Raw genomic sequence first — 14,017 nt, forward strand, 5'->3', positions numbered from 1 at the left:
AGCCGGAGATCGGGGTCAGGGCGTCACCCCAACTCAGGGCGGGGTGGGTGCGCCCGGACGCCTGGGTCCCCTTGGATGTCAAAGTCAGAGAGGTCAGGGCGGGGCCGCCTGGACGCCTGGGTCCCCTCTCGGCTGGGTCAAAAGCACCCGGATGCCTGGGTCCTCTATGGGGTCAAGGGCAACCGGACGCCTGGGTCCCCTATGGGGTCAAGGGCACCCGGACGCCTGGGTCCTCTATGGGGTCAAGGGTCACCCGGACGCCTGGGTCCATTCTGGGGGACAAAAGCACCCGGACGCCTGGGTCTGTTCTGAGGGTCAAGGGCACCCGGACGCCTGGGTCCTCTATGGGGTCAAGGGCACCCGGACGCCTGGGTCCCCTATGGGGTCAAGGGCACCCGGACGCCTGGGTCCTCTATGGGGTCAAGGGCACCCGGACGCCTGGGTCCTCTATGGGGTCAAAAGCACCCGGACGCCTGGGTCCATTCTGGGGGTCAAGGGCACCCAGATGCCTGGGTCCCCTATGGGGTCAAGGGCACCCGGACGCCTGGGTCCCCTATGGGGTGAAGGGCACCCGGACGCCTGGGTCCCCTATGGGGTCAAGGACACCCGGACGCCTGGGTCCATTCTGGGGGTCAAGGGCACCCGGACGCCTGGGTCCCCTATGGGGTCAAGGGCACCCGGACGCCTGGGTCCCCCCCTGGATTAGGGGCCATTTGGGACAGGGCGTGACCGCAGCCCCTCCCCCCGCCCGGGGGACCCAGGCGTCCGGGCTGCGCTGACCCCCGGCGGCCGCGTGGGGGCGCTGCGGCGGCGGCCCCGCCCCTTTCCCAACAAGCCCCGCCCCTCCCATAGGCCCCGCCCCCTCCTTCTCCTCCCCACCCCCCCTCCCCCCCCGCACACAAAGACCCTCCCCTCCCCCCCCCCAAATTGGGGGGGGTCCCAGCGTCTCTCCCGAACGCCTGGGTTCCCCCGCCCCCCGAACGCCTGGGTCCCCCCCCCGGACGCCTGGGTCCCCCCCCCGCCCCGAACGCCTGGGTCCTCTCCCCGAACGCCTGGGTTCCGGGCAGATTTTTTCGGATTTAACCCCGCCCCCCCCCCCCACCCGGACGCCTGGGTCCCTCCAACGGGTAACGAAGTGGGGGGGGGGGGGCGGGGGGGGAACCCGCCCGGACGCCTGGGTTCCTTGAGTCAGCCCTCCCCTCCCCCACCCCCTTCACAATCCCCCCCTCCCCCTCCCCCCCCCCCCCCCCGCGGGAAAAGCCGCTTTTCATCCCCCCCCCCCCCCTCCCCCCCCGCCCCACACCCCGCCCCGGACGCCTGGGTTCCCCCCCGGACGCCTGGGTCCCCTCCCCGGACGCCTGGGTCCCGCTTCATCCCGGGGTGAGTAGGCTGGGACCCCTCCCCCCCCACCTCCCCGGACGCCTGGGTCCCTCCTGGGAGGGGGAGGGGGCGGCTGGGAATTCCCTCCCCCCCCCCAAACCTCCGCCCTTCCCGACAAAGGGAGCGCGCGCCCGGACGCCTGGGTCCCTCCCGGACGCCTGGGTCCCCCCCCGGACGCCTGGGTCCCCCGCAAGATATCTGGGTCCCCTCCCAGGATGTCTGGGTCCCCCCCACCCCGGACGCCTGGGTCCCTCCCGGACGCCTGGGTCCCCCCCTCCCAGGATATCTGGGTCCCCCCCCCGGACGCCTGGGTCCCCCCGCCGGATGCCTGGGTCCCTCCCGGACGCCTGGGTCCCCCCCAAGATATCTGGGTCCCCTCCCAGGATGTCTGGGTCCCCCCCACCCCGGACGCCTGGGTCCCTCCCGGACGCCTGGGTCCCCCCCAACTTATCTGGGTCCCCCCCCAGGATGTCTGGGTCCCCTCCCCGGACGCCTGGGTCCCTCCCGGACGCCTGGGTCCCCCCTGAGCTGCGCGCGGGGGCCGGAAGCGGGACGGGGGTGACGAGTCCGACCCGATGTCCCCAAGTGTCCCCTCCCTGTCCCAGCAGCATCTCCTGCTCTGTCCCCTTGTCCCCGGTGTCCCCGGTGTCCCCAGTGTCCCCGTCCCTGGTGGCGCCTCCTCCATCCTTGTCCCCATCCCGTGTCCCCGTGTCCCCCCACGTCCCCAGTGATGTCCCCATGTCCCCCATTCTCCCAATGTCCCCGTGTCCCCCCATGTCCCTGTGTCCCCCCAGTGTCCCCATATCCCCAGGTCCCCCAGTGTCCCCATGTCCCAGTGACCCCCAGTGACCCCAATGTCCCCCATCGCCCCAATGTCCCCATGTCCCCCCATGTCCCTGTGTCCCCCCAGTGTCCCCATATCCCCAGGTCCCCCAGTGTCCCCATGTCCCCCCATGTCCCAGTGACCCCCAGTGACCCCAAGGTGCCCCCAGGGTCCTAGAGCCCCCCCAGTGACCCCAATGTCCCCCATCGCCCCAATGTCCCCAATGTCCCCATGTCCTCCCAATGTCCCAAATATTCCCATGTCCCTGTGTCCCCACGTCCCTGTGTCCCCCCAGTGTCCCCATGTCCCCCCATATCCCCAAGTCCCCATATGCCCATGTCCCCCCATGTCCCAGTGACCCTGAGTGACCCCCAGGTGTCCCCAGGGTCCTAGAGCCCCCCCAGTGGCCCCCAGTGACCCCCAGGTGTCCCCAGGGTCCTAGAGCCCCCCAGTGACCCTGAGTGACCCCCAGGTGTCCCCAGGGTCCTAGAGCCCCCCCAGTGACCCCCAGTGACCCCCAGGGTCCAGGAGTCCCCCAGTGACCCTGATGTCCCCCATCACCCCAATGTCCCCATCACCCCGATGTCCCCAATGTCCCCAATGTCCCCGATGTCCCCCATCACCCCAATGTCCCCGATGTCCCCGATGTCCCCCATCAACCCAATGTCCCCCATGTCCCTGATGTCCCCCATCAACCCAATGTCCCCATCACCCCAGTGTCCCCAATGTCCCCAGTGTCCCCATCACCCCAATGTCCCCATCACCCCAATGTCCCCAATGTCCCCCATGTCCCTGATGTTCCCCATCACCCCAATGTCCCCCATCACCCCAGTGTCCCCAATGTCCCCCATCACCCCAATGTCCCCATCACCCCAGTGTCCCCAATGTCCCCCATCACCACAATGTCCCCATCACCCCAATGTCCCCAGTGTCCCCAATGTCCCCAGTGTCCCCATCACCCCAGTGTCCCCAATGTCCCCAGTGTCCCCATCACCCCAATGTCCCCATCACCCCAATGTCCCCAATGTCCCCCATGTCCCTGATGTTCCCCATCAACCCAATGTCCCCATCACCCCAGTGTCCTCAATGTCCCCCATCACCCCAATGTCCCCATCACCCCAGTGTCCCCAATGTCCCCCATGTCCCTGATGTTCCCCATCAACCCAATGTCCCCATCACCCCAGTGTCCCCAATGTCCCCAGTGTCCCCATCACCCCAATGTCCCCATCACCCCAATGTCCCCAATGTCCCCCATGTCCCTGATGTTCCCCATCACCCCAATGTCCCCATCACCCCAGTGTCCCCAATGTCCCCCATCACCACAATGTCCCCATCACCCCAATGTCCCCAGTGTCCCCATCACCCCAGTGTCCCCATCACCCCAGTGTCCCCAATGTCCCCAGTGTCCCCATCACCCCAATGTCCCCATCACCCCAATGTCCCCAATGTCCCCCATGTCCCTGATGTTCCCCATCAACCCAATGTCCCCATCACCCCAGTGTCCCTAATGTCCCCCATCACCCCAATGTCCCCATCACCCCAATGTCCCCGATGTCCCCGATGTCCCCCATCACCCCAATGTCCCCCATGTCCCCGATGTCCCCCATCACCCCAATGTCCCCCATCACCCCAATGTCCCCAACGTCCCCAACGTCCCCGTGTCCCCAGGCCATGGCGCTGCCCGGCTGGAAGCTGCAGCTGCTGGAGCGGCGCCGGCGGGAGGACGAGGCCGCGCGGCGCCGGGAGCAGGAGCTGCGGGACCGGGCGGCTCAGCTGCCCCCCTGGAAACGGGACCTGCTGCAGCGCCGCCGCGCCAAGGCCACCGCTGTCCCCGCCGCTGTCCCCGCCGTCACCTCCCCCGGGGCCACCGACGGGGGCTGGGACGGGGACGGGGACGCGGCGGCGCGAGGGACGCGGGTCAGCCGGCTGCTCAGTCGTTTCGGTGACGGCGCCGGCGGGGACGTCACCGGGGGGTCCCCCGAGCGTCAGCGCGAGCTGGGGGACACGGGGGACGAGGGGAGGGGGAGATATGGGGCGGGCAGGGACCAGGGCTTGGGGACAGTTGATGGTCTGGGGACCACCAAGGCTTTGGGGACAGTTGAGGGTTTGGGGACAACCAGGGGTTTGGGGACACTTGAGGGACAGCAGGTGACAGAGACTCATAGGATGGTCAAGGGCTTGGGGACAGTTGAGGGTCTGGGGACCACCAAGGGCTTGGGGACAGTTGATGGTTTGGGGACAACCAGGGGCTTGGGGACACTTGTGGGTCTGGGGACCACCAAGGGTTTGGGGACAGTTGAGGGTTTGGGGACAACCAGGGGCTTGGGGACAGTTGATGGTTTGGGGACCACCAAGGGTTTGGGGACAGTTGATGGCTTGGGGACAACCAGGGGCTTGGGGACACTTGAGGGACAGCAGGTGACAGAGACTCATAGGATGGTCAAGGGCTTGGGGACAGTTGAGGGTCTGGGGACAACCAGGGGCTTGGGGACACTTGAGGGTCTGGGGACCACCAAGGGTTTGGGGACAGTTGAGGGTTTGGGGACAACCAGGGGCTTGGGGACACTTGAGGGACAGCAGGTGACAGAGACTCATAGGATGGTCAAGGGCTTGGGGACAGTTGAGGGTCTGGGGACAACCAGGGGCTTGGGGACACTTGAGGGTCTGGGGACCACCAAGGGTTTGGGGACAGTTGAGGGTTTGGGGACAACCAGGGGCTTGGGGACACTTGAGGGTCTGGGGACCACCAAGGGTTTGGGGCCAGTTGATGGTTTGGGGACCACCAAGGGTTTGGGGACAGTTGATGGCTTGGGGACAACCAGGGGCTTGGGGACACTTGAGGGACAGCAGGTGACAGAGACTCATAGGATGGTCAAGGGCTTGGGGACAGCTGAGGTTTTGGGGACAACCAGGGGCTTGGGGACAGTTGAGGGACAACAGGTGACAGAGACCCAGAGGGTGGCCAAGGGCCATGGGTTGGCCACCATCTTGGGGACAGTTGATGGTTTGGGGACAACCAGGGGCTTGGGGACAGTTGAGGGACAAGGGACACTTGAGGGTCTGGGGACCACCAAGGGCTTGGGGACAACTGAGGGACAACAGGTGACAGAGACCCAGAGGGTGGCCAAGGGCCATGGGTTGGCCACCGTCTTGGGGACACTTGATGGTTTGGGGACAACCAAGAGCGTGGGGACAGTTGAGGGACAAGGGACAACCGAGGCCCGTTGGACGGTCAAGGGTCACGGGTTGGGGACAGTTGAGGGACAAGGGACAACCAAGGGCTTGGGGACACTGGGGGACAAGGACTCGGGGCCAGTTGAGGGACACGGGATGGTCAAGGGGATGGTCAAGAGCTGGAAGATGGTGGAGGGACGGGGGGGCCAGGGGACAGCGGGGACACTGGGGGGACAAGGGACAGTCGGTGGCCACGAGGCCACCAGGAAAGAGGAAGGAGCAGGCCCGGCCAAGGCGGCCATGACGGTTGTGACCACCAGTCCCCCCAAGGCGGCCATGACGCCCGCGAAGACCACGAGTCCCACCCCGGCGATGGCGCCGTCGGCACCCACGAGCCCCTCAAGTCCAACCACAACCACGGCGGCCATGGCGCCCACGAAGACCACGAGTCCCACCCCGGCGATGGCGCCGTCGGCACCCACGAGCCCCTCAAGTCCAACCAAAGCCATGGCGGCCATGGCGCCCATGAAGACCACGAGTCCCACCCCGGCGATGGCGCCGTCGGCACCAACAACTCCCTCAAGTCCAACCAAAGCCATGGCGGCCATGGCGCCCGCGAAGACCACGAGTCCCACCCTGCCGATGGCGCCGTCGGCACCCACGAGCCCCTCAAGTCCAACCAAAGCCATGGTGGCCATGGCGCCCACGAAGACCACGAGTCCCACCCCGGCGATGGCGCCGTCGGCACCCACGAGTCTCCCAAGTCCAACCACAACCACGGCGGCCATGGCGCCCACGAAGACCATGGCGTCCATGGCCACCCCAAGTCCGACCAACAGCGCGGCGGCCATGACGCCTGTGACCACCACGAGTCCCTCAAGTCCCACCACGCCCACAGCGGCCATGACGCCCGTGGTGACCGTGACGCCCATGAGTCCCTCAAGTCCAACCCAGGCCACGGCGGCCATGACGCCCATGACCACCTCCAGTCCCACCAAGGCGGCCATGACACCCACGGCCACCATGAGTCCCTCAAGTCCCACCACGCCCACGGCGGCCATGACGGCTGTGACCACCTCAAGTCCCACCGAGGCGGCCATGACGGTCGTGACCTCAAGTTCTACCAAGGCGGCCATGACACTTGTGGCCACCTCAAGTCCCACCACGCCCACGGCGGCCATGACACCCACGACCACCTCAAGTCCCACCGAGGCGGCCATGACGGTCGTGACCTCAAGTTCTACCAAGGCGGCCATGACACCTGTGGCCACCTCAAGTCCCACCGAGGCGGCCATGACGGTCGCGACCACCTCAAGTCCCACCGCGCCCGCGGCGCCCGCGACCACCGCGAGTCCCTCAGGCCCCAGCAAAGCCGCGGCGGCCATGCCGCCCTCAAGCCCGACCACGCCCCCGTCGGCCACGCCAGCCCCGCCCCCCGCGCAGGGCGTGGCGGGGGCGTGGCCGGGCGTGGCCGCGGGCGCCATGCGGGGGTCGGGGCGCCGCGCCGCGGGCCCCCCCGTGCCCGGGCACCCGGCGCTGCAGCGCCGCAGCGGGAACACCATCACGGTGCGGCCGCGCCGCGCCGCATCCCCCCCTGCACGCCCCGCCGCCCCCTCGGCCCCCGAGGCGCCTCCCGGGGCCCCCAAGAAGCGCTACCCCACGGCCGAGGAGATCACGGTCATCGGGGGGTACCTGGTGCTGCCGCGCTCCTGCCTGGCCAAGACGCACCCCCGGCAGAAGAAGGTACGGGGTGGGGGGCGCCGGGGTCCCCCCGTGTCACCTGCGTCACCTCGTGTCCCCTCGTGTCAGCCCATTTCCCCCCGTGTCCTCTTGTGTCCCCCTGGTGTCCCCTTGTGTCCCCTCATGTCACCCCCTGTCCCCCGGGTCACCCCATGTCCCCTGGTGTCCCCTGGTGTCCCCTGGGTCCCCCTATGTCACCCTGTGTCCTCTTGTGTCCCCCTGGTGTCCCCTTGTGTCCCCTCATGTCACCTCCTGTCCCCCGGGTCACCCCACGTCCCCTGGTGTCCCCTGGGTCCCCCTATGTCACCCTGTGTCCCCCTATGTCACCCTGTGTCCCCTTGTGTCCCCTCATGTCACCCCATGTCCCCTGGGTCCCCTGGGTCACCCCATGTCCTCTTGTGTCCCCCTGGTGTCCCCTTGTGTCCCCTCATGTCCCCCCATGTCCCCTGGGTCCCCCTACGTCCCCTCTGGGTCCCCCGTGTCCCCTCATGTCACCCCATGTCACCCCATGTCCCCTGTGTCCCCCGGGTCCCTTTGTGTCCCCTTGTGTCCCCTCATGTCACCCCGTGTCCCCTGGTGTCCCCTGGGTCCCCTGTGTCCCCCCGTGTCCCCCTGGTGTCCCCTGCGTCCCCTCGTGTCCCCTCATGTCACCCCATGTCACCTGCATCCCCTGGGTCCCCCAATGTCCCCCTGTGTCCCCCGTGTCCCCCTGCTGTCACCTCAGGCCCCTTTGTGTCCCCTCGTGTCCCCCCATGTCCCCCAGCTCACCCCGTGTCCCCTGTGTCCCCCCCCACCGTGTCCCCTTCAGGTCCCCCAGGGTCCCCCGTGTGTCCTCGGGTCCCTCATCGTGTCCCTTGGTCCCCATCTCGTCCCCCTGTCCCTCCCCTGGGTCCCCCCCGTTGTCCCCGACCCCCTTCGGTGGCCTCGCGGCTCCCGGACGCCTGGGTCCCTCACCACATCCTCCCCCCCCCCCCTCCCCCCCGCGGAAACGGGTCCCCAAAAAACAGGAACCGGGGGTGGGGGAGGGGCGGACGCGGTGACAAGGGCGGGGCCGCCCGGACGCCTGGGTCCCCTGTCCCCCCCCGTCCCCCCCGCCCCCCCCGGCTCGTTAATTCCCTCCCGTTAATTGGGATTAAGCTGGGGGGGGGGGGGGTGGGATTAATTGCCATGGGAACCGCGGGTGTCACCCGAGCGTCGTGTCCCCAACGTGTCCCCAAGGGTGACCCCAGGGTGACCCCGGGGGGGTCCCCGGGATTGTCCCCACGCTGTCCCCGTGTCCCCACAATGTCCCCCCATGATTGTCCCCAGTGTGTCCCTGTGTCCCCAAAATGTCCCCATGTCCCCCATGTCCTCAATGTCCCCGTGTCTCCCCGATGTCCCCCCAATGTCCCCATGTCCCCCCAAATGTCCCTGTGTCCTCACGTCCCCGTGTCCCCACAATGTCCCCAATGTCCCCATATCCCCCAATGTCCCCATGTCCCCCCTTGTCCCCCATGTCACCCCAATGTCCCCAATGTCCTCAGTGTCCCCATGTCCTCCCCATGTCCCCCCATGTCCCCCATGTCCCCATGTCCCCCCCATCCCCAATGTCCCCACAATGTCCCCAATGTCCCCATATCCCCCAATGTCCCCATGTCCCCCCCCATCCCCAATGTCCCCCAATGTCCCCATGTCCCCGCAATGTCCTATATCCCCCAATGTCCCCATGTCCCCCCCGTCCCCAACGTCCCCATGTCCCCAACATCCCCTCAACGCCCCAATGTCCTCATGTCCCCAATGTCCCCCAATGTCCCCATGTCCCCCCCTCATCCCCAATGTCCTCCAATGTCCCCATGTCCCCCTGTCCCCAATGTCCCCCAATGTCCCCCCGTCCCCAATGGCCCCCAATGTCCCCATGTCCCCCAATGTCCTCAATGTCCCCCAATGCCCCCATGTCCCCCCCAATGTCCCCAATATCCCCAAATGTCCCCAACGTCCCCCCAATGTCCCCAATGTCCCTATATGCCCCAATGCCCCCATGTCCCCCCCATCCCCAATGTCCCCCAATGTCCCCATGTCCCCAATGTCCCCCAATGTCCCCATGTCCCCCCAATGTCCCCATGTCCCCCCATCCCCAATGTCCCCAATGTCCCCATGTCCCCCCAATGTCCCCATGTCCCCCCATCCCCAATGTCCCCATGTCCCCCCAATGTCCCCATGTCCCCCCATCCCCAATGTCCCAAATGTCCCCATGTCCCCCCAATGTCCCCATGTCCCCCCCCAACCCCAATGTCCCCCAGTGTCCCCAACATCCCCCCAATGTCCCCAATGTCCCCATATCCCCCAATGTCCCCATGTCCCCCCCCATCCCCAATGTCCCCAATGTCCCCATGTCCCCCCAATGTCCCCATGTCCCCCCCCAACCCCAATGTCCCCCAATGTCCCCAACATCCCCCCAATGTCCCCAATGTCCCCATATCCCCCAATGTCCCCATGTCCCCCCCCATCCCCAATGTCCCCAATGTCCCCATGTCCCCCCAATGTCCCCATGTCCCCCCCCAACCCCAATGTCCCCCAATGTCCCCAACGTCCCCCCAATGTCCCCATATCCCCCAATGTCCCCATGTCCCCCCCAACCCCAATGTCCCCAGTGTCCCCAACGTCCCCCCAATGTCCCCAATGTCCCCATATCCCCCAATGCCCCCATGTCCCCCCCCCTCCCCAACGTCCCCCCATGTCCCCAACGTCCCCCCGCAACGTCCCCAACGTCCCCAGCTCAAGATCTGGTTCAGCGAGCGGGACCTGGAGCGCACGTTCCGTTACCCGGCGGAGGGGGCGGCCTGGGGACCCCCCGAGGATCCCGCGTCCCCCCCGAGCCCCCCGGGCCCCCCCGGGACCCCCCGCGACCCCGAGGACGACGAGGACGAGGAGGAACCGGCCCCAGCGCGGGGGGGGCCGGGGGGGCTGCGGGGACGCGCCCTCATCGTGGGTGAGGGGACGGGGCATTTGGGGGGGTCCTGGGGGCATTCGGGGTCATTTAGGGTCGTCTGGGGGGTCTTGGGGTCATTTGGGGGATTTGGGGCCGTTTGGGGTCCTTTAGAGTCATTTGGGGGGTTTGGGGTCATTTGGGGTCATTTAGGGTCATTTGGGGGGTCCTGGGGCCATTTGGGGGGGTCCTGGGGGCATTTGGGGGATTTGGGGCCATTTGGGGTCATTTAGGGTCGTCTGGGGGGTCTTGGGGTCATTTGTGGGGGTTGGGGCCATTTGGGGTCATTTAGGGTCATTTGGGGGGTCCTGGGGCCATTTGGGGTCATTTAGGGTCGTCTGGGGGGTCCTGGGGTCATTTGGGGGATTTGGGGCCATTTGGGGTCATTTAGGGTCATCTGGGGGGTCCTGGGATCGTTTGGGGGATTTGGGGCCATTTGGGGTCATTTAGGGTCGTCTGGGGGGTCTTGGGGTCATTTGGGGTCATTTAGGGTCATCTGAGGGGTCCTGGGGTCATTTGGGGGTTTGGGGCCATTTGGGGTCATTTAGGGTCATTTGGGGGGTCCTGGGGTCATTTGGGTCATTTAGGGTAATTTTGGGGGGTTGGGGCCACTTGGGGTCATTTAGGGTCATCTGGGGGGTCTGGGGCCATTTGGGGGGTCCTGGGGGCATTTGGGGGATTTGGGGCCATTTGGGGTCATTTAGGGTCGTCTGGGGGGTCTTGGGGTCATTTGTGGGGGTTGGGGCCATTTGGGGTCATTTAGGGTCATTTGGGGGGTCTGGGGCCATTTGGGGTCATTTAGGGTCATCTGAGGGGTCCTGGGGTCATTTGGGGGTTTGGGGCCATTTAGGGTCATTTAGGGTCATCTGGGGGGTCCTGGGGTCATTTGGGGTCATTTAGGGTCATCTGAGGGGTCCTGGGGTCATTTGGGGGGTTGGGGCCATTTGGGGGGGTTGGGGCCGTTTGGGGTCATTTAGGGTCATTTGGGGGGTCCTGGGATCGTTTGGGGGGTCCTGGGGGCATTTGGGGTCATTTAGGGTCATCTGGGGGGTCCTGGGATCGTTTGGGGGATTTGGGGCCATTTGGGGTCATTTAGGGTCGTCTGGGGGGTCTTGGGGTCATTTGGGGGGTTGGGGCCATTTGGGGGGGTTGGGGCCGTTTGGGGTCATTTAGGGTCATTTGGGGGGTTGGGGCCATTTGGGGGGTCTTGGGGTCATTTGGGGGGGTCCTGGGGTCATTCGGGGGAATTTTGGGGTCACTTGGGGGGGTTTTGGGGTCACTTGGGGGAATTTTGGGGTCACTTGGGGGGGTTTTGGGGTCACTTGGGGGGGTTTTGGGGGGTCATTTGGGTCATTTAGGGTCATTTGGGGGGGTCCTGGGGTCACTTGGGGGGGTTTTGGGGTCACTTGGGGGAATTTTGGGGTCACTTGGGGGGGTTTTGGGGTCACTTGGGGGGTTTTGGGGGGTCATTTGGGTCATTTAGGGTCATTTGGGGGGGTCCTGGGGTCATTCAGGGGAATTTTGGGGTCACTTGGGGGAATTTTGGGGTCACTTGGGGGGGTTTTGGGGTCACTTGGGGGAATTTTGGGGTCACTTGGGGGAATTTTGGGGTCATTTGGGGGGGTTTTGGGGTCACTTGGGGGGGTTTTGGGGGGTCATTTGGGGTCATTGAGGGTCATTTGGGGGGGTTTTGGGGTCATTCGGGGGAATTTTGGGGTCACTTGGGGGAATTTTGGGGTCACTTGGGTGGGTTTTTGGGGGGGCCGGGGGGCTAACGGGGGTCCCGGACGCCTGGGTCCCCTCACCCCCCCATCCCCCCCCCCCAGACGAGTCCTGTCGCCGGTAACCCCACAGCGGGGGGGGGGGGATGGGGACCCCCGGGCGCCCCCACCCCCCCCGGCCGGACCCGAGGGACGCCCGGCCGGACACACGGACGCCGCCGCCTGCCAGCCCCATTTTTTGGGGGCGTCTCGGCTCTTTTTCTCCCCACTTTGTAGCTTTTTCTAGCGGCGGGGCCGGGGGGGGGGGGGGGGCGGGGTGGTGATTATCCTTAACGAGTTTATTTTTTTTTTTTTAGCCTAATTAAGGGGGCGGGGGGGACGGGGACGGGATTTGCGGCTCCGGTGGCTGCGGGGGGGACAATGGGGGGACAATTTGGGGGGGACAATTTGGGGGGGACGGTTGAGGCCGAGGAGGAAGGAGGAGAAATGGAGGCCGAGGCCTGAGGCCTGCTCCCGTTGCCATGGCGATGAAGCCTGAGGCCTGCTCCTGTTGCCATGGCAACGCAGCCTGAGGCCTACCGTTCCCGTGGCAATAAAGCCTGAGGCCTGCTCCCGTTGCCGTGGAAACGCAGCCCGAGGCCTGTTCGTGTTGCCATGGCGATGAAGCCTGAGGCCTGCTCCTGTTGCCACGGCGACGCAGCCTGAGGCCTGCTCCTGTTGCCACGGCGACGCAGCCTGAGGCCTGCTCCTGTTGCCATGGCGATGAAGCCTGAGGCCTACCGTTCCCATGGCAATGAAGCCTGAGGCCTGCTTCCGTTGCCGTGGAAACGCAGCCTGAGGCCTGTTCATGTTGCCATGGCAACGCAGCCTGAGGCCTGCTTCCCTTGCCATGGTGACGAAGCCTGAGGCCTGTTTGTGTTGCCATGGCGATGAAGCCTGAGGCCTGTTCATGTTGCCATGGTGACGAAGCCTGAGGCCTGTTCATGTTGCCATGGCGATGAAGCCTGAGGCCTACCATTCCCGTGGCAATAAAGCCTGAGGCCTGCTCCCGTTGCCGTGGAAACGCAGCCTGAGGCCTGTTCATGTTGCCATGGCAACGCGGCCTGAGGCCTGCTCCTGTTGCCATGGAAACGCAGCCTGAGGCCTGCTCCCCTTGCCACGGTGATGAAGCCTGAGGCCTGTTTGTGTTACCATGGCAACGAAGCCTGAGGCCTGCTCCCCTTGCCATGGTGATGAAGCCTGAGGCCTGTTTGTGTTGCCACGGCGATGAAGCCTGAGGCCTGTTCCTGTTGCCATGGCAACGCAGCCTGAGGCCTGCTCCCCTTGCCACGGCAACGCAGCCTGAGGCCTGTTTGTGTTGCCATGGTGACGAAGCCTGAGGCCTGTTCATGTTGCCATGGCGATGAAGCCTGAGGCCTACCATTCCCGTGGCAATAAAGCCTGAAGCCTGCTCCCGTTGCCGTGGAAACGCAGCCTGAGGCCTGTTCGTGTTGCCATGGCGACGAAGCCTGAGCCCTGCTCCCATTGCCATGGCAGTGAAGCCTGAGGCCTGTTTGTGTTGCCATGGTGACGAAGCCTGAGGCCTGTTCCTGTTGCCACAGCAACGAAGCCTGAGGCCTGCTCCTGTTGCCATGGCAACGCAGCCTGAGGCCTGCTCCCATTGCCATGGCAGTGAAGCCTGAGGCCTGTTCGTGTTGCCATGGTGACGAAGCCTGAGGCCTGTTCGTGTTGCCATGGCAACGCAGCCTGAGGCCTGCTCCCGTTGCCGTGGCGACGCAGCCTGAGGCCTTGCCGCCGCTCGGCCTCGCCGTAATCGCGACAAGCGACAATAAAAGGTGACAAGTGGCACCAAAGGTTTTGGCGTTCTTGCCCGCGGGCTCTTTTGGGTCGTTTTGCGGGCTTGGTTTTTTTTTTCCGTTTGGTTTGGTTGGGTGGATTTTTTTGTGCTTGTTTGTGTTCTTCGTTTTTTCGCGTTGCGTGTTTTTGTCGGTTTGGTTTCTTAGTTTGCGGGGCTTTTTGTTTGTTTTTTTTTTTCGTTTGATCGGGTTGTTTTATTGGTGGTTTTGGGGTTTTTCGCTGGTTGGTTGGTCCGTTCGTTCGTTTGGGGTTTTTTGTTTCTTGGGTTTTTTCATTTGGGTTTTTTTTCTCTTTCTTTGGCTTTTTTCGTTTTTTTTTTGTTTGTTTGTTTCTTCGGGTTTTTTTGTTTCTTCGGGT

General features: G+C 65.1%; 1 protein-coding gene across 1 annotated transcript; it reads left to right on the forward strand.

The window, feature by feature from the left end:
* The first annotated feature begins 1,302 nt into the window (after nucleotides 1-1,302).
* PPP1R18 (protein phosphatase 1 regulatory subunit 18) lies at nucleotides 1,303-12,025 on the forward strand. Its single transcript, XM_065654734.1, has 5 exons — nucleotides 1,303-1,380; nucleotides 3,872-4,271; nucleotides 5,460-7,120; nucleotides 9,872-10,085; nucleotides 11,909-12,025. Exons 2-5 carry the CDS (start codon nucleotides 3,875-3,877, stop codon nucleotides 11,926-11,928), a joined length of 2,292 nt encoding a protein of 763 aa, XP_065510806.1. The 5' UTR covers nucleotides 1,303-1,380; nucleotides 3,872-3,874; the 3' UTR covers nucleotides 11,929-12,025.
* The last annotated feature ends 1,992 nt before the right edge of the window (nucleotides 12,026-14,017 follow it).

The sequence above is a fragment of the Caloenas nicobarica genome, chromosome 35 (genome assembly GCF_036013445.1).
Source record: "Caloenas nicobarica isolate bCalNic1 chromosome 35, bCalNic1.hap1, whole genome shotgun sequence".
In the NCBI taxonomy this organism is placed as follows: domain Eukaryota; kingdom Metazoa; phylum Chordata; class Aves; order Columbiformes; family Columbidae; genus Caloenas; species Caloenas nicobarica.